Here is a 26,938-nt window from a genome sequence, read left to right on the forward strand (position 1 = left end):
AATTTATGCCTTATCAAAATCGTTATGACCACAGCATTGGAAAATAATTGGACGTGGCGAGGTACCCCCTCTTACCCCTTCTAATGTAATCGGACAAACCGCAGCGCAGGAGTACCGTAATTGTTGAGGCAGATGACCAACCTCCGGTTCAGTTGTCGCTTCTGAAAAAACATTTGATTATATCTTTACTTCATTATGTACAGATGTAAATTGTGGCATTGAAGCTGTTTCAGGTGCGCGATCAATTACCGCCGAATTTCTCGCAGCCCGACCGCCTTAGCTAATTGTTTCAATGACAGGCGCTTGAGAAAAAGCTTCCATAATGAACTCATTTGGCAAGCAAAAAAGAACAACACTTTTATCTGCTTCATTGACACAGCGCGACAATACTGACAGGTTTGGAAAATATATGCGGTTTTGGTCATAAAACAATTAGCGAATGTAAACAAATCGCAAGAAAGGGAGAGCACCAGCCGTTTTCTAATCTTCCGACATTGAAGAACTGTCTTTTGTTTGTAAATTCAACAAATGACACGTACATGCAACAGAATAAAAGAACGATCAGTATCTATCCGCAACGTCTGCACAGAGGGTATATTTTACAGCTAATTCCCTCAGGAGGCGACGCATCATTACAGCGATATTCAAGTTATTAATCCTTGAGTTTACATATAACCGAATCACGTGTCTCGGCCTTGTCAATCACTTGAGCTTTAGTAAATTCGCTGGATTTCATTTCTTTTTCTTTAGTATTGTGAGCGTGCATTGCTCCGTTGCTGCAGGCGTAAAGGAAACTGTACTGTAGTAAATTTGGTGTTGAAACCTTGCGAAGGCCGTTGCATGGAAACATAACAGGGGCGAAACCCTTCGAAGTTCAGGTATTTAACATTTTTGGAGCAAGTGTTCGGCATGCAAATGGCTTCGGCGGATATGAGCTCACTTGAGCAGCGTGCCGCTTCGCTTTTTGTTTGCCGTAAGATTTTTCCACGGGTATTGCGTGTAAGTGCAGAAATTAATCCCTTCTTGTTACGTATACTATCTATTATTCAGGGACAAAATGGCCGAAGCTGCAGAGCCTGGTAGCGGGTTCAACTCGAAGAGTGTTGCTCTTCGAGCGCAGAAGAAGATCTTGGGGAAAATGGCTTCGAAAAATATGGCGAAAGCTTTTGTAGACGACACTACAGGAGATCTACTAGATCAGCTGTACAGGCTAGCCAAGCTGGAGACAGGCAGCAAGAAAGAAGCGGAAAAACTCGTGAAGAACCTTGTCAAAATTGTGGTTAAGATCAGCATTTTGTTTCGCAACGACCAGCTGAGTCGGGAGGAAATTCAAACAGCGGAGAAGTTTAGGAGAAACTTTCGGTCTGCAGCCATGACATTTATCAGTTTCTATGAGGTTGATTTCTCTTTCGATAAGAAGTTTTTAACCAAGAATTTGGAGGACTGCCGAAGCCTACTCCATGAAATCATCGAGCGCCACCTGACGGCGAAATCGCATGGACGGGTTGATCACGTTTTCAACTACTATGCAAATGGCGATATGTTAGAGAGAGTATTTCAAGAGAAACGCGACGGACCTTTCGGCGTTATTCTCAAAAATATCGTAGCCAATCTGAACAAACTAATGGAGGAAGGCAATCTATAGGATTCCTGTGTACGGGATATGGCAAACTCAATGGGACTTTCGGTTATCTAACTGTACATTTACTGTGACCTTCGATTCGTCATCGTGTGGTTGCATATATCTTTTTCAAAATATGCGAGGCGTGTATTAAACATACACAGTCTTTATTGTTATGATATTTATTTACCCGTAACTTATATTAGACCTTTAAGTGTCGAAATTTTTAGAAACAGTGAAAGTTACAGCGTAAGAATATAATGATTCGTGGAGAATTTTTGTGTTATTTTCAGGCATTTCGTAGTCTGAAATGTTTACTCGAAATTCCAGGTGCTCGACCTTCCTGTCGAATAAATTTGATTTCTTAAATTTCTTCACAGATTTCAACAGCCTGAAAATTGTCTGTGATTGAAATAATCACTATTTATAAAGAAAATATTGATGCCTCTTCGTTCCATTTAAAAGAAAACTGTTTTAAAGAGGCGATGGCCGTTTTCTGGGCTGCTGTTTCTTTAATTTCTAAATATTGAAATATATCATAAATGAAAGGTATTACGAAGATCCTAGGCCGTATAAATTTTCCTTTTTTATCACAATTGTTTGAAAAAATTCATTACTTGCATTTTCAATATTGCGAAGTTTTAATCCTTATCACCGGCCGATCTTCTAGTCTCGGAGTAAGATTAAACCGAACATTTTGGTGTGATTTACTGTCTTAATTCAGACTGCTTCCGTTCAAAACGTCCTCTAATTTTGAATAATTTTTTTTATTTGTATAATTGATTTTACATGGAATCTTAAATTGCAACTACACACACACAGGAGGTTCTTCTGTTGTAACCATTTAATTCATCCTTCCAAAGATGTGTTCAGCAGTATATATACTGGTAGTTATGCCAAGGGAATTTTTAGATCACGAGTTCAGATTACATAGAACGTAAGTCTTATGCTTAATTGTGTCGTTTTATGATAAAATAGACAAAAAAATCAATCCAAGATCCCTTTGTTTTCATCTTTAACACTAGAACATTGATTGGACAAAAACTTTGCAAATTATTTTCACTTTTTATTCCTAATCTCTTCAAAGAGAGAATGTTACAGAATAACTTTAATGATTCCACAAGGTTGAATAATTTAGTTAGATGTGTACTGTACAAAGCCTTTTAATTTATAGTGACTATGTTTGTATGTATTCACATACTCTGCCTAGATGTAGAAATAAGCTGAAAGTGATCTATTAAAAAGTAATTTTCTGAGATGGCATATTTTGACCTACTGGATTAAATTAATGACTGTGATCTCCACTGGTTTTTCAAACTAAATTAATATTAAATTTTTTTAAAATTAAGTTTTCAGTTACATTTAATTTCTTTTAGCATTATTTTAGTAGTTCCCAGGAAATAAATTCAGGAACCAGCTCTAAACAGTAGATTTTTACAACATTTGGAAAAATATGAATTTTCAATCCATAAATCTAATTACAGTTTTTTTGTATGGTTGAAAATTCCTGCTGATTAATATGCTTTTGCATGTGCAAGTTTTATTAAAATATTTTGATAGTGATTCCTGGTATTAAAAACAGCAAATAAATGATATTTTATTTTTATTAAAACATAAACATACCCATTCAGAATTGTGACGTTCTCGTCAAATTTTGGGACTGCTTCAGCTGATGTACACTGTATATGGAATGGCAAGTCAGCTGATTAGTACAGTCCTGCGGTGGGAGGTGATAAAAAGGATTTAAGATGGCTCAGGGTAATCATCATGACGTTGTGCACGCAAGTGTTACGTTTTGAATTCTGTTTTTGCATTCATTTTTACACCCAGTCCTCTCAAACTTACTACATGTCATAAGCAATGATTAAATAGCGTTTAACTGTCATCTCTGTTAAAATTTTGGGTTGAAGCCTTGAATTATAAGTGCTCAAAGAAATGCGTCTTTCACTTTTTTATGGTTTTATTTGTGATTTTCTTGAATTTCCATCTGTGAAATCTTCCAAAATTTTCACAGCACATCGCATCCTTCGGAATACAAGTTTTAAACACAAAAAAAATAGGGTTTGTTTAGGCAGTTTTTTTCTATTTTTGCACATTTATGTCTTTTACCTTGTTTGCGAAAAAACTGGTCTTATAGATTTCCCTGAAAAACGAGCTCCGACTAAACTAAAATAGTTACCACCAGTCTGCCAAATTTTACGAAATTTTACTTAAGGAAATGCGAGAAAATTCACTGTCAGTTTTGCTTTTTCGGCTCATGTTGATGGCGTAAAATAGTGAAAAACACTGACATTTTCCTTTGAGTGCACGCAGATTACTTGAGCTGTCATCCTCAGCACGCGTGCAGTCGTAAAACTATAGGGAGCCACCTTAAAACCAGCTAAGCAAGAATCCACGTCAGCACCCATTCCACTGCCAACTCTCAACCATTCTGATTTGCTTATGTTAGTTACAATGGATAGTTTTCGTTTGTTTAATGAGTAACTGATCACTGCTCTCACTTGCTCATGGCATGTTTCACTGTGTGCTATAATAATAAAAAATGATTGTTGGTGGGAGTTGAAGGAAGCTTTACCCAGTTTTTGTTTCAAGACTCATTTCAACTGTCATTCTTGCTTGCTGTACAGGCGTATTCATCAGATTGATGTATTAGTGTAAAGCGTACATTGCATACGCAAATATCTTTGTTTGTGTGAAACAGTCATGGTTTTCATATGAAGGGGTGCATGGAAAAAAGCTTTAAGTGACTCTTGACCTCATGTCAAATTCTCCTTTCTTTCACAGAAGGAAGCTAAAAGCAATTTGCTTGGAGAATCTTGTAGTCTATCAGATGTTACGTAGGGTCTTTTTCCATGCACCCCTTCATGTGATCTTAAGAGTAGTTTGACTGTTTGTGTGTACATATTTTATTTATCCAAGCTTTAAATATTTCTTTTTACACATGTTAATGGTAAGAGCAATAACTGAAGAATATTGCTTATGGCTCAGTTAACATTGATTGACCCAGAAAGAAGGAGAGACACTTTGCTATAGTCTATATGACTTCCTGTAGACACAATATTTCTCTTTTGTACCTTTCATTGTCAAGCTGTAGTAAGAATATTACAATGTGACAGTTCGTATTTGTGTTTCACCACCAAGAAGAAAAATGATCAATCAAAACATTTGTAGAGAACAAAGTGATGGTGAGCTAATAATTTTGAAACATCGACAATTTATACTATTTTATACCTGAAACAAATGCTTCCTTGAAAACAAACCAAGTCGAAGTCCAACCTCTCTGGAAACTGTCAGGGTCTGTTTTGAGCAGTGTTGGATGGTTTTGAGGCAGCTGTCACTAGATTGGGCTAGAAGGAGTTCTCATATTAAATTTTGATCTGTCAATCTATATCAAGTTATACTTGCCAACTCTTACATGTACACGGTCCATAGGCACGAGTCTCTCACCTAGAGGTTGAAAATTTTGATCTCGTGATTACAGACAGATTTCTTGGGCCTAGCTGACTGATTTGAAATGTAACAGCCTTATATGACAAGGTTTCAAAAAAGTGTAAACCTGAACCAACAAAAGAAAAGAAGGTTCACTCATTGACGGTAGTCAAAAGCTCCCAGCAAATGTAACCACCTACTTCATGATGTCAGCCCGCTACTCTGCTGGGATATTTGTCTAATTCATTAGAAACAGATCACAAAATCAGCTGCCTACTCCTGTCCGTCTTTAACAATAAAGCTACATGTACTTCCTTTCAAACATCCAGTGAACCCTGCACATTTAGCCCGATTCTACCATTATCAGAGAAAAAGTATATAAATTTGCAATGTTCAAAACAATATGGTACCCCTTATCCTCTTGGATACCTATGGCAGCTAAGAGATGGGGAAAAAGGAGTTACATATTACTACATTGTAATAATCAAGAGAGTAGTTTCTTTATTTAGCTCTAATAGATGTTAGTTGTTTTTGGCTTTTTCTTATTTATGTGTCAGTTTTCCCTCAAGGTCTTTTCTTATCTATTCTTCAGGATGTGAAATAACTCAGGCCTCATAAACCTGGACTCTGGGAGTCACCCCTATGACGTACCCCCTTCCCTTGTCAAAATAGAAATTAGCTCAGCCTGGCAAATGAATCTAGGTTTGGAGACAAACTTTACCTTAGCTTGCTTTAGGACCTATGTGATTAGGACAGGAGTGTGCTGACCTGTCTGCAATGGCCACCTGCAAGAGGTTATAAGCATAACATATGAGTTCCTGATAAGTTTCATTTTGGCCACAACTGTGTATATAAGCTTAATATTTTGAGCGAGACACTTCCAAGTCATATCTTACAGAGTTTCATAGGTCTTCATAGCCTTTCCACCGTACCTCCTCATCTTGCTTGCATGGCGATGAAATCATTACACCATTCAGGCTGTTGGCGAAAGCTTGGATATTACAGGTCCTACATGTACAACTACACCCAACTACACACAATCTGTTGCTTCCACACATGACTGACATGATTTTCCAAGGGAAAGAAATTCCCGCGCATTTCCGACCGCGAGGTACTCGACTCCATATAGCTAAATATGGCAATGGTAACCTTATATGGAATCTCCCCTACGGCCATCTGCGCCCGGCAGAAAAGCTCTTCGTGTAAACATTACAAAACATGCAAAAATCACCGAGTCAATATAAGTTGAACTCATCAAAACAGCTGGAATTTGAACAAAGAGCGCTAACGACGAGTTGCTTTGTCAAGTTGGATATTTCTTGTACTCGATGCGCGAGCTGACGACGTACCCAAGATGTCGAGAAGCGATCGGTCGAAGTCGAACAAACATGAAGTTGGGGAACTGTCGTTGTTGGTGAACGGGCTCAGTTTTTCGTCGCTGGATGTCGGTTCTATCAAAGACGCCATTCGGAAACTTGATGCTCGTTTAGAAGAAAATACAGCAAGGTAATGTAATACTACTCAAAGCGCGACTGAACTTTCAAGTAATACAGATATGATTCACAAACCATTTTCTCTTTTCGCAATTCACACAGAGTTAAGAAACATGTAAGTTTAAGTTCAGCTGGATGTAAGCTTGCCTGAATCTTTTAAAAGTAACCTTAAATTTGTGGCCTTGGCTTGACAGTCACGACAGGATTGCATTGCATCATTGCTTGAACGTAAACGTAGTTGCATACATAGCAGACACAGTGTAAATGATAATCAGCAAATGAACAGACAAAACTAACACAAATGATGGCTGGATTTATTCTAGAAAAATATGTGTGATAATTATGTTGGGTGGTGCATTTTTGGTTTTCATGTGACTTCATTACCACCATGTTGGTGGTCATTATCAGAACTTATTACAGTCGAACCTCTCGTAAGCGACCACCCAAAATGTCAACCTTAGGTGGTGGTCGCTTGCAAGAGTTAAGACCACTTTGGGTCAAAATTTTGCTTCATTAGCATGCAGTATTGCAGAGACTTAACCCTTGCATCAGTGCCCATCTAAACCCATGTAATAACTTTTATTAGCCACAAAAATATTTTTAAAGCTTTCTAGAGTATTTATGTAGAATATTTAACATAGTTCACTTCTGATATTAAACTGCCTAAAAAGGCGAATGGAACAAGTCTCATGATAGTTACAAATTGAATCTTTAATGTTGTGTTAACGTTAGGGGGACTGAACATGAACTAAAAAGGATAGGATTGCTAGCTTTAAATTTGACAGCATGTTATTATCCAATTTCCACTCTATAATTTGTTGAGTGGTCGTTTACAGGAGGTTAAGAACAAAAGAAAATTTCAAGCATTTAGCTTTAAAAGTGGTCACAGTTGCTTACAAGAGGTGGTCGCTTCTACATGTAAGAGGTTCCAAATATAGTGTCTTGACTGGGAAAATTTTATTATGTTAGAAAACTGGTCGCTTGGAGAGGTGGTTGCTTATGAGAGGTGATTGAAACCGGAGGTTTGACTGTATATGACAAATAAGTCCATGTCGAAAACTACCAAATGGCTGACCATGTTTAACTTCCCCTATAATGTGTAGCAAACCGGTGAGCATTGAGAACATCATGTATGCCTATGGATGGTGTCTCTTCTCTTTGATTTTACCAGACCTCCCAGGATCAGGGGCCTTGCGACCCTTAACTTGTCACAGAGGCCTACTCTTCCAGCTCCAGACGCCTACCTCAAAACATTTTGAAACCCCTGAAGATAGATCTGTCAGAAATTGTTTTTGGAAATTGTCTAACTCCAGAACATTGCACAAAAATAAACAGTTTCTTCTTTTGAATACATTTTTCTTTGATGTCAGTTAAATTAAATAATAATGAGAGCAGCCTATAAAATGTAAATAATTATATACTTAACTTTGGTGTACATACTCACTGAGAATTGATGCATTAACTCAGCAGAATTTTAAAAGAGCCATTAAATTAAATGCTTTTTTTGAACTAGCTTGTTCAGGCCTTATTGGGGAAATATTGATCTCCTTCTTTTTGTGCAATTTTGTGGAGTGACGGTACCGGTCAAAGGGATTGCAGCACCTACATGTGTGTAAAATGCGTGTAGTCTGCGTGTAGTATTTGTGGACACTGCGGGTAAGGTGCGTGTAAAATTTACTGATCCGGTAGTTCCACGCATTGGGGTGTAATTTCACCTATATGCGTGTATTTTAATTGGTAGAAGAAACCTTTGTTATTCATACACGCATTTGCGTGTATATTGCAAAACAAAAAGCCACTACTAACTTGTATTCGATACACACGACTGTCACTCCTCTCAGTGTTCACAACAAAAGGTAAATTTAAAAGCCAACAAGCATTGCTAAATAAGTGGACTAGCTCGAGCACCTATCAAACAAATACTCTTTCTTATTCCGTAGCAGCCCACACTTCTACTTAACATCAAAACTTCTAAATTCTTAAAGATCTCTGAGCTTTCATTTACGTTGGAACACGTACGATGTACGTCGCAACGTAATGTTTACCCACACACAAAGTGTCATTTCAACTCCTGTTCTTTCGATAACAATGAAATAGGGATTCAAACAGAAACTCATGGACTCTCTCTTAATCTTAAACGGCGAAGAATCAAAGCTTTTTCTGATCAAAATCTAAGCATTCGTTAATTTTCAAGTCATCAGGTTCTTATGTAACCTTCTGACCACAACCCGCAATGTTTACACCCAGTGCGTTTGATTATTCAGCTTAACTTACCATGCATTTGAATACCGATAAGCTAGCTTCGAGAAAACATTCAGATTTTCATCCGTGGGTTAAGTCCGGTTGACAGATCGTTGCGTGTCTGTATATGTGTACGCGTATGGAATAAAATGAGGTAGTAACAACAAACATCTTTCACACTGCACAGGATTTTCGCCTGGGTAGATTTTGGTCACATGCTAGGCAATGCTATTCAAGAAACAGATCGAATTTCATTTTTATGAGATCAAAACAATATGTTTTCAGGCAGAGAACATTCGCTTCTGAGCACTATCAATGACGAATCTTCAAATGCTTTTTAAACTTAAGGAAGGATAACTGATGTTTAAAAATTAACAGAAAATCTCAAGCGAAATATTGTGTTTTGCTGTTATTTCATGTCTATCAAGCCTCAGTTTGTCAGTCCCTGGCACCCTTGTTGTTTCTCAGGAAAAGGAAAAAACACGTCCGGAAAAGCTTTTGAACACTGGTAAACTCCAAACTTTTCGGAGTACGAAATATTTTTAATGAATCTTTGGATTGATTTTAAGTACACTGATTGCTGTTAACTAAAACGGAAAGCAACATTATATGTTCATGTTCCACTATCTCAGTGAATCCTAGCACGCCTGCCAGTTGCTGGTGCCGCTGGTACACACAATATCACATGAACTGCATGTAGTTACACGCATGTAATTATGCGCATTTTCGTGCATTTGCATGTAAGGTGCATGGACGCTGCGTGTAATGTGCGTGTAGTACACACGCTTTACGTGCGTGTAATGCTGCAGTCCCTTTGACTGGTACTATACATGTAACCTGTGGCTCAGTCCATAAACCTGCAAAATATAACTTGACTGATATTTCACCAATAAGGACCTCCCACTAGTTCAGTAACATATTATATTCTGATCAACTTCTTTTGTTTGTGTCACCATCATGCAGAGTGAAAATTTGATTTATTATTAACCAGTGTACAGTTGCTGGTTGATACTGTTTCATGTACGTGTATATCTAGGAATTTGAGTGAGAAAGTGTTGATGAACTTCCTTTTCAACAGCTTGCAAGAAAGTTGGGGACAGTTTGTTGATGTCTGCAACACCATTTCAAAAGACAAAACTCAGGATTCATCAGAATGGCTGAACTCTAAAGATGCAGTTGATTTTTTGACATCTTCCAATGTTACACAGACCAGTGCTTGCTCTTATGAACCTATAGCACTCAACTGCTTCTTAAACAATGTGGTAAGTTGCTGAAAACATTTGTCTTGTTTCTACAGAGTTATTAATAGTAACAAGTTGTAGTGGAAGTTTGGGGGAAAAAGAAACAGAGTCACAACCATTGTGAGGTGTTGACTTCCCAAACTTTCATGAATGTTTCACAGCTTGAATGAAACAAAGAATTTTGTTGTGTTAGGAAATGAAAGGTAAATTTCTCTTCTTCGGAGTATCATAAACTCGAGAATTCTCATTGTTCATGGAATTACCAAATCTGTTTTTGGTGGTGGACTACTAGAGTATTTCAAAAACCTTAAACATATACATGTATAAATGTACACATGTATCTGCTGTTCAGGCTCACAACATGGTATGGTTTTAATATGTAACAAAGTTGTTTAATTCGTGCTTGTATATGTACATGTACCTTTGGTTGTGGTGATAAACAATCTTTCTGTGCATGTAACGTGTAGATTCAGGCCCTAGAGCGAAATCCTGGTAAAGAAGAGTCCATCTTTGAAGACCTGGTCCAGTTTGCATCTCAACAAGGCATCCTTATGCCGTTTGGTCAGCCAGATAAAAGAGAGGATGGCGAACAACTGGCAGAGGTACCATTGAACACCATTGTCATAGAGGATGAGCAAGCCACTGATGTGTTGTGGGAGGCAATCAGGAGTAAGATTCGTAAAGGAATCTGGACACTTCTTGCAAACTTACCTCTGTCTGATCAACACAGTGACCAACCTTGTGATGAGCAAACTAAAATCAAGCTGTTGCATGACTTGTGTTTTCTTTACCCACCAGATGAAATCTGGAAAGGATACAAGAATTATCGCAGACAATTGATGGATCAGTACATTTCTAATAGAGTTTTGTTACAAAGGATAGAAACAGATATTGCTGTTTCGTCTGAAGTTCCAAGTAATGTTGTGTCATTTGTTAAGTTATGTCGCGCAGTTGAAGTGATGATATATGAAGATGCAATGATTTTGCAAGAGGGGATTTTCCCTACAATGGTACCAAGCTTTGAGTTCATCCATGAGTCGTACTTAGGGAAGATAACACAAGAGTTACAGTCTGTATGTCAGACCTTTGATGTTAACAAGAAGGATGACCAAGGATTCTTGAGTGAAATGGTGCAAGCACCAGGAAGCAGAAGAGGTTCTAATGTATCACATGTTAAACAGACTGATTCAAAAGACAACCTGATAGCTCATAAACATTGCTTTGAGGCAATGGTTAATTTGGAGAGGCTTGTGGACAGAGTTACAAGTCATAGATCAGAAAATGAAGGAACAGGTACGTATAGTGTACAATGTATGTAATGTGGGTTCTGCAATGTACATGTACATTATGTATCCAGCCCGTTCAATATTTTTTGAAGTAGTGGAGGTAACTAAAAAGGTAAGCAGCAGCTGGTTTTTTCTTATGATTGAGGAGGATCCATGGCCTAGTGGTTTGGATGCTGGATTTGTAATCCAGATATCCTGGGTTTTAATCCTTCATCCTGTCACTAGATGGATTTGTGTTTTGGTGGTCTTGAATCACAAAAAAAGAGCCAACCGGTCAGCCTCCTACCAGTTTTCATAGTATGGTCACCACTGGCTGTGCTCTACAGACAGTTCATATGGTCCCAGAGAAACTAGAGTCCAGAAATTATCTTCATCTATATTACAGAAACGTCAGCCTGTAAAAGTAAAAAATATATATCCTGTGCAGAGCTCAAGGCTGTGGTCTTTAGAAAAATTGCCAGAAGGCCAAAGGCTCCTAACTATAAGATCATGGGTGCCCAGCACTAAGCTTACACGAAAAAAGTAAGTTCTTCCAGTCACCTAAAGGCAAAAGTCACCTGTGGCACCCGGGCACCTCTAGAGCATGGAGCTACATGTACTCTGTCTGACAGTAAATTCAAACCCCAAGATTTGCTAAAAGAACTATCCAAGAATTGGTGGAGGATGCAGTTATAGGAAACATGAAATGTTTGTTTGGTGTGAATTTTTAATATAATTACTTTCAATCATGGCTAATTAAACTATCTGATTTGTGTGCTTAGGGAGTAGGGTTGGTGGTCTGCAGAATGTCGCAAGGTCCCCTTCCAGTCCAGTCCTGGGACACAGGAATCCCAGTCGTCAAAGCTCCAAAAAGAGTGCCGATATGCCATTTTATGTAGCAGAAGGAAATTTGCCTTTGCCTTTTGGTAAGTGGAAGGGGTACTGAATGCTTTGACATCTCCACCATCCTAATAAAAATACTAGCAAGACCTAGTTTTTGGCATTCTTTACTTGTTACTGATCATATTTGACCTTCACTTATTCAGGTTCTGGTGGTGGTAGACTTGATTCTCAAACTCTCGGCAGTGGATCATCTTCAAATCAGGATGCCCAACTGTGGCCTTGGAGAGATGAATTTAAGAGCCACATATCAAAGATATCAATGGCTCTCAGTGAGAGTATCAAACAGACATGTGAGAAGGCTCTTGATGAGGAGATGCAGTTATACAAGTCTTCAGAGAGAATACCTACAGTTAAGCTAAAAGGTTTGAAAGGCTATTGCCTTTTTGACTACATGTACATGTCTCACAAATTTTGAAACCTTCAAATTGTTTCATAGAGGAGCTCTGGGCCACCGAGTGGAGCCCCATGCATACTCATATAGTAAAGAAAAGGAAATCCATGAATTGATTTTCTCATGGTTATCATGGCTAGCAGTATTACTCGTGGGTGCGCGTATGCATGATGACGATGACGTCTGAAGCTATCAATAAGATGTAAAACCATCTCCAGTGAGCAATGACAATTAAAACGCACACTTTATCCAACTTATTTCATTGTTATGTAGTTATTAACCTAGACTTATTGATAGCAATAGAGTATTTTTATGTTGTATTTCATTGTTTCTTTGTTGGAGATATTATCAGTCCCATAATACACTGAAATCTGAATGGAAATAAGTTATGTATGTATGTATGTAATGTAATGTAATGTATGTATGTATGCATGCATGCATGCATGCATGCATGCATGTATGTATGTATGTATGTATGCGTGTATGTATGCGTGTATGTATGTATGTATGTATGTATGTATGTGATTCAATGCGGTTAAAACTGAAACAACACGAACATAGCAAACCTAAACAAAGCAAAAACGGAGCAAACTTAAACCCATGATAATAACAGAGACTTGATGATAATAGAGATATTTGTAACATGATGCTGGGACTGCTTACAAATGGCTGAGATGCGGCGACAAACTGCACTAGATGCTTGGATTTTGGATATACTAAGCTGCGATCCACACTGCGAAAACTTAAAAATACACTGCCCAAAACGTATTTGAATTAATTACCCGAAGATGCTAGCACCATATTCCAACACATTATACAATACAATACAAAATGTACTTGCTAAAAAACAGGATGCATAAATAACACCATTTCAAGGGGTTGCGATCTTACCATGACGACAACAGCAGAGTCGTGCAAGGTGGCGGCCATACTCTGCCTAATAGGTTGACAGAGATATGCAACCTTAGCTAATAGCGTACTTTCTTGATTTTGTTATGGTCAATTCAGACACCTGTCAAAACAAGGTATCCACTGACCAATATCACCTGACCATATTGTTGACACAAGTTTAGAGCTCATCAAGATCACATGCTTTTTTAAAGTTGACCACTGACTAAGGTCTGGTTTTTGATTGGATTGTGGGCTCATGTCAGGGTAACTTATTGTAATCAGGGCTGGGTTGTTCAGAAACCGCTTAACGCTAACCAGGATTAAAATTAACTGAAGTGTGAATTTTTCTTGTATACAAATGTTTTTTACTGTTTTTGTTGTGCGTAGTTTGAGATTATTCAAACACCAAAAAGAAGGCCAAACGATATAAACAGAAAACATCACTGCAAAGTTCAAAACTTAAATCAAAATTCTCACTTATCCTGGGTTAGCTTAATCAGGCTTTGAACAACTCGGCCCAGGAGCTCTGCTTTTAGGCTTGGCTAAATCTATATATTATTTTTTGGTCAATGCCACAACTAAATGCAATGTCCTATGTTAATTACAATCGTGTACTTCCAGATGATGTTGTTGGTGGTAAGCAAGATTATCCCAGGAGAATTGCAAAGGTATTGACAGAGGAATTGAAGTTGCTGATCAGAAGCATGAGGACCATTTTTGACATAAATCTTATGAATTTGAGTCATCTTTTGCTTCTTGTAATTGAAGCGTTGACAACAGTTGAGAGTAATGTTTGTTAAAATGTTGTGAAACATTTCATCATTTACTGATCCTCATTCTTCTTCACTGGTTGTTTTGCATGATAAATTGGCAAATCCTTTCTTGTCAACATTCTCAAAAAAAATTCTTTTAGTGTTTTGAAACTTGAAGCTTGAGCCTTGAATCTTGATGCTCACCAATACTGAGGATGGAGAATTGAGTTTCGAGTTGAGACTCTCAATTAACATATTTTAACTGGTACTTACATGTAAGACTGGTCTGTAAGTTAGTTATAAGTTTGCTATTGGGTTCCCTGTGAACATCAAGCTGCTAACAATCTTTGTTTTGCTTTTGTTTAAACACAGTGCTGTGCCATAATTATGGAAAAGGCTGATGATGTTCTCCCACTGGCCAGCAGTCATGGTGGAAAACTCTTCCATGTTGTCAGGTCATCATTTGTTGACTCACTGGAAGCTTGTCTGAAGTCTTACCATTCCAGATTAACTCAGGTACAGATTAACCAAATGCTTGCAGGCCATTTTTACATAATTATGTTGCTCTAGTAGTTACACATGTACATGATTTTGAGAGAACATTTTCTTCCCTTTAGCATGTATAAACATGTAGGCATTTTGATCTTCAAACCAGGCTATTTTGTTTTTCATCTTTTGAGGGGTTCTTAAAAAGAATAACATGCACACAAACCCCCCCCCCTGCCCCCTCAGTCCTACCTCTCCAGGATCCCATATGACCCCTCCCCACCCTAACCCTAACCCACAGCATTTCTCATTCTCCCAAACTCCCACTTTTATTTCTCTAAGGCTAACTTAAGAGAGAGACAGAAAATTTTTTTTTGTTATTTCTTTAGCACATATACATGTACATGTATGACTGTGTTATTTCAGGTGCTCTCTGAGTTTCCCACCCAATGCAGTGTGGAATGTCTCTATACTGTTCTTAGCAGTGCTGTATTTGTCAGAAACCAGCTGGTGCATTATGAAGAGGTGTTAGGTTCTGAACCCAGGTAGGTGTACAGTCTAGGTGACAGAAATGGTAGCCTGACAAATTCTCATAGAGATCGTTGGTGCACTATTGACAGAAAGTCAAGAAAATTTCTCATCTTTTACTTAAGCCATCTTTCAAATGGCCAGCTTTCATTACTGCTTCTCAAACTTATTAATAAATTCTTATAGAGATCCTTTGGTGCACTATTGACAGAAAGTCACGAAAATTTCTCATCTTTTACTTTGGTGGTCTTTCAAATGGCCAGCTTTCATTATTGCTTCTCAAACTCATTAATAATTCATCAAGTTAAAACAAAGAAAATCACAACCGTGAAGGAGATTTGGATACCCGGTCTTAATTGGCATAGATTTTGACGATTTTACTTCTCTGTTTACTCCTTAGTTTTTGTTTCGATTGAGAAGATATATATAAAACACTCAAGACAGTGTTTCATTGGCTATCCAAACACCTTGAATGTCATCAAAAATACTCCGCTGCACATCGTATTTTCTACCCTCTTCTTGGTGTTTGGATATCCTGATGAAACACTGTCTCTCATGTTTGATATATTACATCCACTATCTTTTGTCTTGGGCAAAAAATAATGCATTGACACTGTCTTATTTAAGTCCTATTAATATAACATTAGCTGGCCCCAGCAAAATTAATGATACATTATATGGCCAGATTTTGTTGGTCTGCAGGTGACTGAATATTTAACATTCTGTAGCTGCAACAATACCATTTGTTGATGTAAACTAAGGGTGAATAGTAAATCTGAGGTATTCTTCTCTCTACATTCCAGACGCCCCTTTCCTATTTTGCATCGTCAGTTCAGTGATCTTGTCGACAGTGTAATTGATCAGATCACCAGTTACCATGACAATGTGATTTCCACTGTCATTTTACAAGATGCTCACAGTCACAACTGGGCTGATCACAGACCTTTCTATGAGGTATACTTGTACATGGTGTGATAGTAGTGCTGTGTCTTGTTCAAAATAATACTACAGATTTCATTAAGGGCCAGGCACTGCTGACTGGACAAACTGACCAGCTGTGAGGATGATTTGACCATCTAGAAGAATGTTTTTCTTATAAGGAAGTTCATTCCAAAGCGTTTTGCCCACCTCTGAAAGCCAGTTGCCCTCCTGCTGAAAAAGTTGATCAATCCTCTGATTATAGAGTATCGAAATAGAAGGGTCATGATCAATGTATGGTTGATGTGTCAGAATCTATATGCATCTAAGCCAGGAATGAAATCCTGGTTTTTTTTTGTTTGTTTTGCCCTTTTATTTTCTGGAGGTACTGTAGTCACATCAAGGCCAGGGAATTTTAATCATTATCACACTACTGTTTAAGCCGTGCTGAAAAATTTTATAGAAAGATAAACTTGCCATCTGACATACAGTATGTAAAGCTGGACTGGTTAAAATTTGCAGAAATCGTTTCCGTGATAAATTTACTTTGCTGGCAGTTTGTCTCACTAGTTTTTGTTCATTGTGTACTTAATTAATTGAAGTATGACATAATCACTGTAGTCTGTAAATATACAAAAAAATCCAGAAAACATACATAGCTGCAACTGAGGAATTTAGAGCACATATAAATGCCAATGATGAGTTAATTACCTTTCTATAATAATTTAGAAACTTTTTGGATTTTCTTTGCAGGATGAAAGGTGCTCTTTTTCTGTCCAGATGTGGAACTATCATCTTCAAGGGCTACGCCATGACCTGTGGGATAATTGCCCCCCTGAAAAAGCCCAGGAAATGTTTACTTCTGTCCTTCACAGTTCTTTAGTTACCTTGGCAACAAGATATAGTCGAGTGAATCCATCAACCAAGCGTGTCAAACAATTCAGGTGCTGCCAATAGCAAGCTATAAAGTCCCAATAATAACAACCTAACAGTCTTTTCTTGTTCTACTATTGGAAGTTTGCAACTTTTCTAAGAGGTTTCATTTCTTTTGGGTGGCTAAAAGATGTACAAAGGTGGGTTGCTCCATCTAACTGAAATAGAGATCTTTGGAAAAAAACTTCATGGGAGTAATGAGGCTTTGTTTTTTATTACTGTTAATCAGAGATTGATAATTTTATTGAGCTTTGAATGCAACCACAAGTAAAAGCATGAGTCCAAAATAAAATAAACTTGATTACCTGATTACCAGTCACTGTGGAATGTAGACCGGACATAAGTTACTGGAAATTTAGCCTAACTCGCGATTTACATTGTTTTCACCTCTTTTTGGTGAAAATGAACAAACATATCATTCCCTGATGATTGTATATCCTGAGTGGTTTTCATTGAGGACACCCTGTTTTAGTAACAAAGTTTCTTTAATGATTTGTTTCAGATCAGATATCACAGCCATACTGCTATCTACTTTGTCATTTTTGTGGTCGTGTTGTAAATGTGTACAAAGCTTGTTAGATCCACAATCATCCATGGCACCATTTCCAACAATTCACAGTCTGTGCTGCTGTTTATTGACAACACTGGTGAGAGGAGTATTCCATAAGGTTTATTTATAAATCATGCCAATAAAAAACAGTGACATCACCTCGGTACTGTCATGCAATTTAAGTTCTCCAACTGTGCTAACCATGGAAAGAGGTATTCAGGTATAAGAAGTTCTGCATCAGGTCAGGCCAGTATCCCATAGCGTGAATATCATGAAGCCACTAGGAGTATCTCTACTCCTTCCTGGATGGGATGCGAGTCTGTCGCAGGGTTACCCCAAGCATTATATTCACCAGTACCCATTTAATATGCAACTGGAGGGAGAGAAGCACTGAGAGTAAACTAAGGTGTCATACCTAACAACACAATGCAGTGACACCAGCCAGGGCTCGAACCTGCTCGATACAGAGTACAGTGCGCTAACCGTTAGGCCATCACACCTCCTACTATACTAAGTATGGTTGCAATAAATCAATATCAATGTCATTGGAAAGCACTGTCCTTATGCTTACTAACATTCCCGATGTTGACTTCTTGACTTCTTGTCCAGACCGTGGTCAGCTGCCCGTTGGAGTCCCTGTGCTCTCATGTCATGGCTGAGGTATCAAACAGCTGGGAAGAAGCTAACTCCAAAACTGCTTGGTTGTCATGGTTACATCCTGAAGTCTTTAAAAGTCATGAAGGAAGGTGAGGGTTGTTTACAGGTTAACGCACTCAGCGAGTGAATTATCAGGATTTAGCTGCACGAGTTCACTAACAACGAACGAGAAATTTCAAAACCCCACGAGGCTTTGCCGAGTGCGGTATTGAAAATTTCGAGTTCATTGTTAGTGAACGAGTTAAGGTAAATCTCGATAATTCACGAGCAATGACACTTGAGTGTATTAACAGGCTTTTTATTATATAATGACCCCTCTTGAAGAGCCAGGTAGGTAAAAAAGGTAAAGTCTGCATACGAGCCAAGTGGCCCATCAGGCCAGAGCTTATCCCGGTTTCTGTAGCATGAAGCGACTAGGAGTATTTCTACTCCCCCTTGGATGGGATGCTAGTCCATCGCAGGGTTACCCCCAGCATTAAGTTCACCGGTACCCATTTACACACCTGGGTGGAGAGAGGCACTGTGAGAGTAAAGTGTCTTGCCCAAGAACACAACACAATGTTCCCGGCCAGGGCTCAAACCCGGACCGCTTGATCCGGAGACGAGCGCACTAACCATGAGGCCACCGCACCTCCCATCTCTTGAAGAGCCAGGACATCGGTATTAATCCGTAGTTATACGACCCTCGGGATGTACCTGCAAGCTTGCACAGAACATGTCACTGAGTACGGTCTGTTTACAATAAGTTTGTTGTTTCTCTTTACTAGTTTGGCTGCTATACCGGACCGACAAGCAACGTTTTTGCTTTTTAAGCTTATCGTCAATCAACCATCTCCTCAGTGGTCACTGTTCTTACGGGTAAGTTTAAGCTGATATTTTAATGTTACAGACCTGAAAGCTTTCCCTATTAGCTGTACATCCTTAATGATGCTCAATATTTTGACGCTATTTTCTAGGCTCTTGTGAGTAGAAATGCAAGACTTCCTGTTACTATTGTGAAGTATGGAGGTAATGACATAATCGTAAGCATAAAGAAATGAGACAGTGGAAGGGTTTTCAGTCGAGTATCAGAAAACCAAAACCAAGGTTATCACTCTGATCAATCACAAAGGACACAGCCAATCCAGCAAACCAATCAAAATGCGAGGCAAATAGATTTAGCCGTCGGGTGCGCGGGAAAATGTGTGTGAGCAAGTGACGATCGGGTGGCGCGAGTCTCTCAACCAATCATTAAGCCTAAGAATGCAATACCAGATCAACTGCGAATTGCTTTTGACACTCAAGTAAAAACCACTCTATCAAGCAGGACCCAGTTGTTCAAAGGGCGGATAGATAGTGTGGTTTGTTTTGTCAACACGTATCCACTGAATATAGATTTATCCAACGCATAACGTTGTTCACCCTTTTAACAACTGGCCCCTGAATAATTCTTAGTTATGGTGCTACAAGAACTTTTCACTTGTGATGGTATAATAGTAATTATAGCTACCTTCCTCTTCTTAACGTTACTACATGTAGGTTCATAAATTAAACATGGGGTGAATCGATTTGAGGAGGTGATATAGAGGGTTCGGTGGAAGAGAAGAGGCTGACTGGAAAGACCGCTTGCATCATTATATTGTGACATTATTTTTGATAGATTAAAAATATACTATTACTGTTTGTACATGACTTAGACCATGATTAACATGTCACACGAGGAAAACTGTCGTTGCAACATGTCCCCTAGTGTGTGCCAACCTTAACTGAGAGGTTGAACAGGTGGGTGGGTGGGTGGGTGGGTGGGTGAGTGAGTGGGTGGGTGGGTGGGTGGGTGGGTGGAGGGTTAGTTGGATCGGTCGCTGAGTGATCAAGTTATCAAGTGAGTGAGCTTCAACCTGTTAGTGACAAATTGTTGTCCGCTGTATTTAATCACCTTAACACATGTATAATATTCTTTAGCTAAACTTATAAATTTCACCAGATGTCTTGTTGGAAACGTGATCATTGCAAATTCCTTGCAGACCTTTGCAGTCTTAGGACTCCAGTAAATTCTTCAAGTTCAAAACCTTCTCAGCCTGTGGCGTCCACGTGGTTTGAACCGGAAACAACATCATCATTGCAGAATGCAAACAAGTTCAATGAGGGCGTGGTGTGTTCCTTGTACCGCATCCTCTTCCAGTGTTCAAATGAATCACCAGGACTGGTGAATTACCTCATGGCAATAGTCAGTAGGTACGATAAATCGCATATTTCTGATAACATTTTGAGGCAGTTAGAGCATTTTGAAAGGGTAAGGAAGCCGTAAGTACAATGAAGTGTGTTGCCAAGACGAAGAGTCTAGTCCCTTGATTTCCTCTTGCTTTATGTATTGCTTAATGGGAATCGCTGGGGAATCGTGAAGCTATACTGGAGGTGTTCTCAAATGGGGTTGCTATGAGTGGTTAGTATATAGGCCGTGGGTTTCTCTCCTATACTCGCCTTTCACCTTGTACATAGTCACAGGAGTAGTCATAAACTGGTGGCAGAGGCGTAGCCAGGATGTTTCAAAGGGAGGGTCACACAGTGTCAAGGTGAGGGTACTCACCAGATTGTCATGGCGTTTTCGCCACCTGTTGTAGGATGTTTGCTTAAAAAGGCTTACAAAAGGGAGTGTCACGGGCACCCCAGGAGCTCCCTAGCTACGTCCTTGGGTGGTAGTCATGCATCAACATCTCTGTAGGAAGCGATACTGTTTGTGTAGGCAGATCATCTCTAGGTCAATTAATAAGCCCCTTTCGCCAGGAAATGTTCCCAAAAGAACGGCGCTAATTATCATCATCTTACTTGGTCTGCGTATGTTACTTGTTCTTACGCTAATACGCTTATGCCTTAATGAAAGCAATGATGACCTTCTTTTAGGGAGGATAGCTGGAAGCATTTTGATGCTGGCTCATCAGGATTGAAGATTTCAGATGCTTCTGAGGTACTGTTGATTTCAAAGCTATGAGCATTGTCTGATCCGTTGCCGTATGCATTTGCTTTTTCAAGGTGTCTTCGAAAAGCTCAAAAACATCCTTCAGTGACTTTCAAATAGTGTCCTCAGTTGAGATACCTCATTGCAATTCATCCAGTAGAATTTTGAATTTTGATTACGTTAACTTTGTTGTTGTTGTTGTTGTTTGCGTAGAGCCCTGTTTGGCTTGATTGTGTCTACCGAACGTTTGACCCATACATTGTCAGGTGAGGCTGTTGCTGGGACATTTTGGTAGAGTGGTTTAGTTCCCATTGCTTTCAAACGAGAGACGAGAAAAAGACGGGGGCCGGTGGACTTGGATCTTTTTCTTTTTTCGCGTTTTTTCACGCTTCTCGCTCACTGAGTCAACGGAAACCGGGTCAAGGGAAAACAGGAGATATTCATACTTAAAGTGGTCCATTTTGTTTTCTTATGGGCTGTAGGCTTCAAGAAGTTGACGACATCTGTCTTGAGCGCGTCTTAATTATGTTTGGCGAGCAGCTTATTCACTTGGTTGAATGGCAAATGGCAATTTTTAGCTTTCCACTGAATCAATTTTTTTTCCTCCAATTATTGAATAAATGCATCAAAAAGAGTAGAAAAGTATTCTTAATTATCTCGGCAAACGCGGGACTACTCACTTTCATGTAAAACGACGAACGGCAGATGGGCAAAGGTGGGAGTTTTTGCCGTTTGCGAAGGAACAAATGAGACGAATCTCTGAATGGTGTGGTTCTGCATGGCTTGAGTAAACCAGGGGAAGTACTAAACAATCAAAGCAAAGTGTATCTTAAGCTTAATTAAACGTAACGCACGTGGAGTGATAGGCACCTCTGCCACTTGCTAAAGGTGCATGTGATTTCAATTGACCAGGTTCTTGTATTCATCATTGTTGCTGTTGTGCGAGCAAGACAAGAAGGTGACAAAGTCGTATAACTTTACGTCCATGAGTGCGCTCCCGTGTGGATGCGAGCGCAAGAAGTCACCCAAGACAAGAGATACCAAGAGTAAGTTGTTGCGCCTCTCATTGTTTAGTAGTTCGCAAAAACTGATTTTGTTTACGCGCAAAAGAAAAAACACGCTCTGAAAGTCGTTTGATCTGTGGGACCCCACCTTACGGGCACCACGTTAATACGGCCGCTCCTTATTACGGCCACTTTATTCTGACCCGAACAAAAGCTCAGACAGTTCTTATTCCGCAAAGAACTCCTTTAATACGATCACTCCGTTAATACTGCCAGAGTTTTGTGGCCCGTTGTGTGGGAGTGGCCGAAGGTGTAACCTTGGTACGATTTCATCCACATTAACCAATTTTGTGTTTCATTGTAGATCAGACTGAGGTTCTGTACACTGCACTTCAGAATCTCTTAAATCAGCTGACTCAGCATTTTTGTGCCATTCCTAGGATCATGTGTCAGTTTTTGAACAAGCTCCAAGGTATGTCCTTAAATTGACTTCCTCGCTAAAGTTACTACATCTCTCGCGTCACAACGAATATACGTAAGTTACGTTATCAGTGAAACCTTGAAGCATGATTGTAATTCAGGTATTGATTTTGCTTCTTATTACTTGAAAGTGTTTGCCTAAAGTTTGTTTCACATTCTGTTAATCAATCACAAAGCTCAGTCAGGGTCTACGCATAGTGGTCTAAACAAAACGAAGGAAAAGCGATATTTTTAAACAGCAGGTAAACAACTGCTGACATGTTAAATAAAGCTGCCTGTAACATGGTCTAACAAATCACAAGTAAGACGTTGTATCAAACCGTAACCCTATCCTCACGTGGCTTTTCCCGCGCTTTTTACAGATCATTATTTTCACGTCAAGTCTTCATTGATTTGTTACAGTATTCGCTGTATGATTTAGCCTGAAATGTCAGTCATCTCCCGCCTTCAGCCTAATCCCGGGTGAAAGGTGAAAGAGAGTCTTGCCTGGGCATTACGCTGGGGACGGGACATGACTGACATTTCAGGCTATGTATGATTCTGTGGTTTTATGTAGACTAGTACTCTAAGAGAAATGGCAGCAATTTGTGTCAACTGGATTTCTTACGTTTCAGAGTCGGTTCATCAGAAGTCGATCGATTTATCTAGTGAGACTGCTGGCATTAGGGTAAGACAGTATACAGTGTCATTCTTATTAAGCTGAAGGTTTCTTTGTTGATAGTGACGTACAGTAAAAAAAAAATACAAAAATGAACCTGCATTTTTCCAAGTCAGCCCCCAATCGTCTTTCATAATTGGCGTTGAAAAACAAATCTTTCTCTTGTTGGAAGATCATTGGTATTGTCTATTATTTTTTGAAATAAAATATGCATATTATCACGTCTAAATGACTGCAGTCCAATTATAGAAAACCTTGCAAGGGACTTAGCTCATTTTCATTGTCCATTGGAGCTTGTTTTATTTGATTTTATGAATTCTAAGTTTGAAATTGAAACTAATAGTAATTGTAAAAAATAAGAACCTGTTTTAAATTTGAGGCTAAAACAGGTCATTTTGTTAAAGGAGGTCTCTCCATAAAACGTATATTTTTTGTCAACGCTAATAAAAACCTTGCATTAAGTTTAGCTACTCACCGAAGTTTCAGCCTCTAAAGTGCAGGTTTTCCTTATGAACTGATTTTGCTCGTTGCAGGTTCTTGCCAGCTTGCTCTATCGATGGCTGATGGATACCGACAGAGTGTGTTCCGTTTGTGAGGCAAAGCTAAGCTCAGAATCTCAGAGAAGCATTGCCATGTTTGCTGAAATAGTGTGGCATGTCCTGGTCAATCTTGGAAGGACTGAAGGTTAGTGAGATCACAGAGTGCTCCTGTTTTCAGGTCTCGGAATTTGGAACAGTCAAGTTAGAAGAGTATGTACATGTTAAATTTTATAGATGCTATGGAACTATTGTGAAGTCGTTATTGGGAAAACGTTGGGGAGTTGTTGCTTTGTTGAAATAACTTCCTCAATGACATTCGCGCACAAAATGTTCCCATGTTCAAATCTTTTTAAAAAAGAAACAAGGTGGTCGCCGACCATTTAAGAGAGTAAACTGCAGGTGAAGTTAACGTACCGGGTATAATGGGCGCTAATGTCCCTAAAACGCAAAACCAGTATTCACTAATAAGATGGATCGAAAAAAATAGTTCGAGAGTTTCAGGGCGGATCCAGGGGGAGGGTGCAGGGAGTGCGCAGAGATGACATATTGGCTTTTAAAATTTGTTTACCTCACCAGTCAGTTACGCCATTTCTTAGTGGTGCACCCCCTCCTAAGTAAAAATCCTGGATACGCCCCTGAGTTTTATTATAGTGGCTCTTTTAAAACTCCTGATGAGTTAACGCTTCCGTTCTTAGTAAACGCACGATAAAGTTGTTAATAAGGTCACTTCCGTGGAAGTTTAACCGAAACTGTACGTTAGACCTGAAGGAAAGATAATTTCTACCTAACTACGGACCATTTTATTTTGTATAGTGATTTTCAAAAACCCGTTCGTGGAGACTAATTCGTGAGCGATCTTATTATTGTTATTGTTGTTGTTTATTGCAACTTCGCTCAACGATGGGAACCAATCAGTCAGAATTGTCCATTTCATCGTAAACAAGTTTGCCAAATAATAACTGATATAATGAAAGGTTTACCTTGTGTTGTTGTTCACGTAGGAGGTGTAACGAATCCTAATCTTCCGTCAGACGTCGATGCATTGCTGATTTCCAAGAGAGACTGGTTGAATCAAAAGGTTGGACAAGTCAAGACCCACATTGCTAACCAGTAAGTATGTAGTGTGGATGTCGTGACAACTTGTCACGTTGTGTTACAATAAAGTTTAGCCTGACCTTAAATTGGATAAACCTGTCGATTTTTGTGCTAGTGAGACCTTTCGTATCGGTGAAAAGCAAGTGTGCCGAATCCATTTGCCACAATCCTGAGAGGAATTGGAACAAAAATGGGGCAGCTGGTGTGTACTTTTTGGAGTGTCAAACTGACATCTGGGTTGATTACCTGACTGCTGTGTTGCGGAACAAAATTGACTATCACGTCTGAGTATCTGTTGACTCCAAATACCTTGTTTTCCTTTGAAAGCAGAGAACAGAACTTCTGTAAAATTATAATAGTACGTTTCGCTTCTGACTTAGCACTCAGTACGGAGATGTGTTTTTCATAATATGCCACTATTGATTTGATGCTATTTGTGTTGTGCAGGGCGTATGAAGAATATCAAGTTGAGACAGTGTATGAATCAGTAGCTGATCTTCAGTTCACTCATATGGCGTCTGCACTGATTTCAGACACAAGAGGTGAGAATCGCGTCAAGTGCGCATTCTGGAAAAGACGAATAACTAGAAAACTGGAAAAGCAGTTAGTATATAATTATGCTTGCATAATTATGCACGTATGATTATACGGGAAACTGCATTGGACACTGAGTATGTTGGGTGTGGATGGTGCTTTAAGTGCAATTTAGTAGCACATGCACCTTTATCAGGTATACCATCACTTTACGTTACGTGGTCGAAAATTAAATTTTCCGTAATAATCCATACATGTTAAGTTTTCTTCCTTTACTTTTTTAATTTATATTTATTCCGTCTCTAGGTGCGGCGTCTCTGAGGCACGCGTATAACTTCATTCAAGCAAACAAGGTATGAAATGTAGTAAAATGCTTCTATTTCTTGGTTCGTCTACTGGGGGTACTTGTGATGACCCAGCACCCCATCCAGGGAAGGGGAGGTAGCAATGCTCCCAGCCGCTTGAGGCTATGGAGATCAGAAAGCTCAGTAAGTGCTGACTTGTTAAGCATCTAGACTTGAAGACATACCTTGCACTTTGCTATAATTAGTCGTGTTATGGCTTGTATGACAAGTAATTATGATCTGCTGTCTTACCCAGGACTGGCTGATGAACCTGGTTCTCGTCCCAGGCCACATCCTCCCCCCTCAACCGTCTCGCTCCATTCCTGGAAGCGAGCACAGCAGGGGGTTTAACCCACTCCGGCAGTTCGCAATGATTGGTGAATGTGCGTTTTACCAGGACAAGATTGCCTCCTTTCCTTTCGACTGGAGTAGGTTACTTAAGAGTAACCTGTTAACGTCTGCAGACGCAGTCAAGCGCCTGGTCTTCAATAGGAGTGAAATGCAAGAAGGGGCTTCTTTAGAGGACAGCGAGAGAGAGCTTGTGAATGCCCTTAAGGCCCATTATGGTGTTACTGTGGGTGGAGGGGATAGTGAATAGCCTGGGTAGCGCGTTGTGCGTTTCTGTCGACGAGTTGTAGATATTACTATTCGTTTTAACTTATTATATAAATGACTGTTTAAATTATTACGCTGGATATTCGTTAATTTTAAACTTATAAGAGCTTATAAGAGTATAAGTTATTTAAATAGCCCTGTCCAATTCATGTACCAGGAGCCTATGACCCTACTGTACTTAAATGATGAACCATACTAAGTCAACTTTAAACAATTTGTCGCATCAATGCTGATGTTTTACTTGTAAATAGAATGAAACTTGACTGCTAACTTTCTCGAAATTCAGCATTTGGTCTTCTCCGTTGTTCAAATTCTCCAGAGACTCACTACATAGTTCATTAATTTTACGTTAGTAGCCTTCACTAATTCAGACATCTGTGCTGGGGGTTTTACGAGTCAGAGGGAGCGGCTGAATTTCAGTCTATAAACATTTAA

General features: G+C 39.2%; 3 protein-coding genes across 6 annotated transcripts in view; 2 read left to right on the forward strand and 1 right to left on the reverse strand.

Annotated features, from left to right (window-relative positions):
* LOC145501186 (uncharacterized) overlaps positions 1 to 6,101 on the reverse strand; it is a 32,455-nt gene extending 26,354 nt beyond the window's left edge. The window contains exons 1-4 of one of the 4 annotated variants that reach the window (XM_081480723.1): positions 5,983 to 6,101; positions 5,772 to 5,835; positions 4,853 to 4,968; positions 3,245 to 3,300 (exon numbers count right to left, since the gene is read on the reverse strand). The gene's annotated coding sequence lies outside the window, so the exon portion shown is untranslated. Of the gene's footprint in view, positions 1 to 3,244; positions 4,829 to 4,852; positions 5,836 to 5,946 lie in introns of those variants that run through there. The other 3 variants (XM_081480715.1, XM_081480716.1, XM_081480729.1) reach the window with 3 other exon arrangements.
* LOC145501514 (tumor necrosis factor alpha-induced protein 8-like) lies at positions 571 to 3,184 on the forward strand. Its single transcript, XM_081480977.1, has 2 exons — positions 571 to 878; positions 1,051 to 3,184. The coding sequence occupies exon 2, from the start codon at positions 1,058 to 1,060 to the stop codon at positions 1,643 to 1,645; it is 588 nt and encodes a 195-aa protein (XP_081337103.1). The 5' UTR covers positions 571 to 878; positions 1,051 to 1,057; the 3' UTR covers positions 1,646 to 3,184.
* A 146-nt stretch (positions 6,102 to 6,247) lies between the features above and the next one.
* Positions 6,248 to 26,576, forward strand: LOC145501175 (uncharacterized protein KIAA0825 homolog). Its single transcript, XM_081480711.1, has 25 exons — positions 6,248 to 6,556; positions 9,863 to 10,046; positions 10,493 to 11,318; positions 12,073 to 12,216; positions 12,337 to 12,555; positions 14,097 to 14,143; positions 14,600 to 14,743; positions 15,140 to 15,258; positions 16,045 to 16,195; positions 16,913 to 17,103; positions 17,595 to 17,739; positions 18,252 to 18,388; positions 19,067 to 19,157; positions 19,256 to 19,307; positions 20,303 to 20,513; positions 21,180 to 21,243; positions 21,448 to 21,500; positions 22,147 to 22,280; positions 22,603 to 22,710; positions 23,333 to 23,385; positions 23,910 to 24,060; positions 24,917 to 25,025; positions 25,458 to 25,552; positions 25,851 to 25,897; positions 26,145 to 26,576. Exons 1-25 carry the CDS (start codon positions 6,405 to 6,407, stop codon positions 26,484 to 26,486), a joined length of 3,969 nt encoding a protein of 1,322 aa, XP_081336837.1. The 5' UTR covers positions 6,248 to 6,404; the 3' UTR covers positions 26,487 to 26,576.
* The last annotated feature ends 362 nt before the right edge of the window (positions 26,577 to 26,938 follow it).

The sequence above is a fragment of the Orbicella franksi genome, chromosome 1 (genome assembly GCF_964199315.1).
Source record: "Orbicella franksi chromosome 1, jaOrbFran1.1, whole genome shotgun sequence".
NCBI lineage: Eukaryota > Metazoa > Cnidaria > Anthozoa > Scleractinia > Merulinidae > Orbicella > Orbicella franksi.

What these genes read in the sequence shown, in the direction of transcription:
- LOC145501175 (XM_081480711.1), top strand. Translation starts at nt 6,405, where the DNA reads ATGTCGAGAAGCGATCGGTCGAAGTCGAACAAACATGAAGTTGGGGAA. An exon ending in GTGTTAGGTTCTGAACCCAG is followed by an intron (nt 15,259 to 16,044) that starts GTAGGTGTACAG and finishes TCTACATTCCAG; the next exon opens with ACGCCCCTTTCCTATTTTGC. An exon ending in ACTTCATTCAAGCAAACAAG is followed by an intron (nt 25,898 to 26,144) that starts GTATGAAATGTA and finishes TGTCTTACCCAG; the next exon opens with GACTGGCTGATGAACCTGGT.
- LOC145501514 (XM_081480977.1), top strand. Translation starts at nt 1,058, where the DNA reads ATGGCCGAAGCTGCAGAGCCTGGTAGCGGGTTCAACTCGAAGAGTGTT.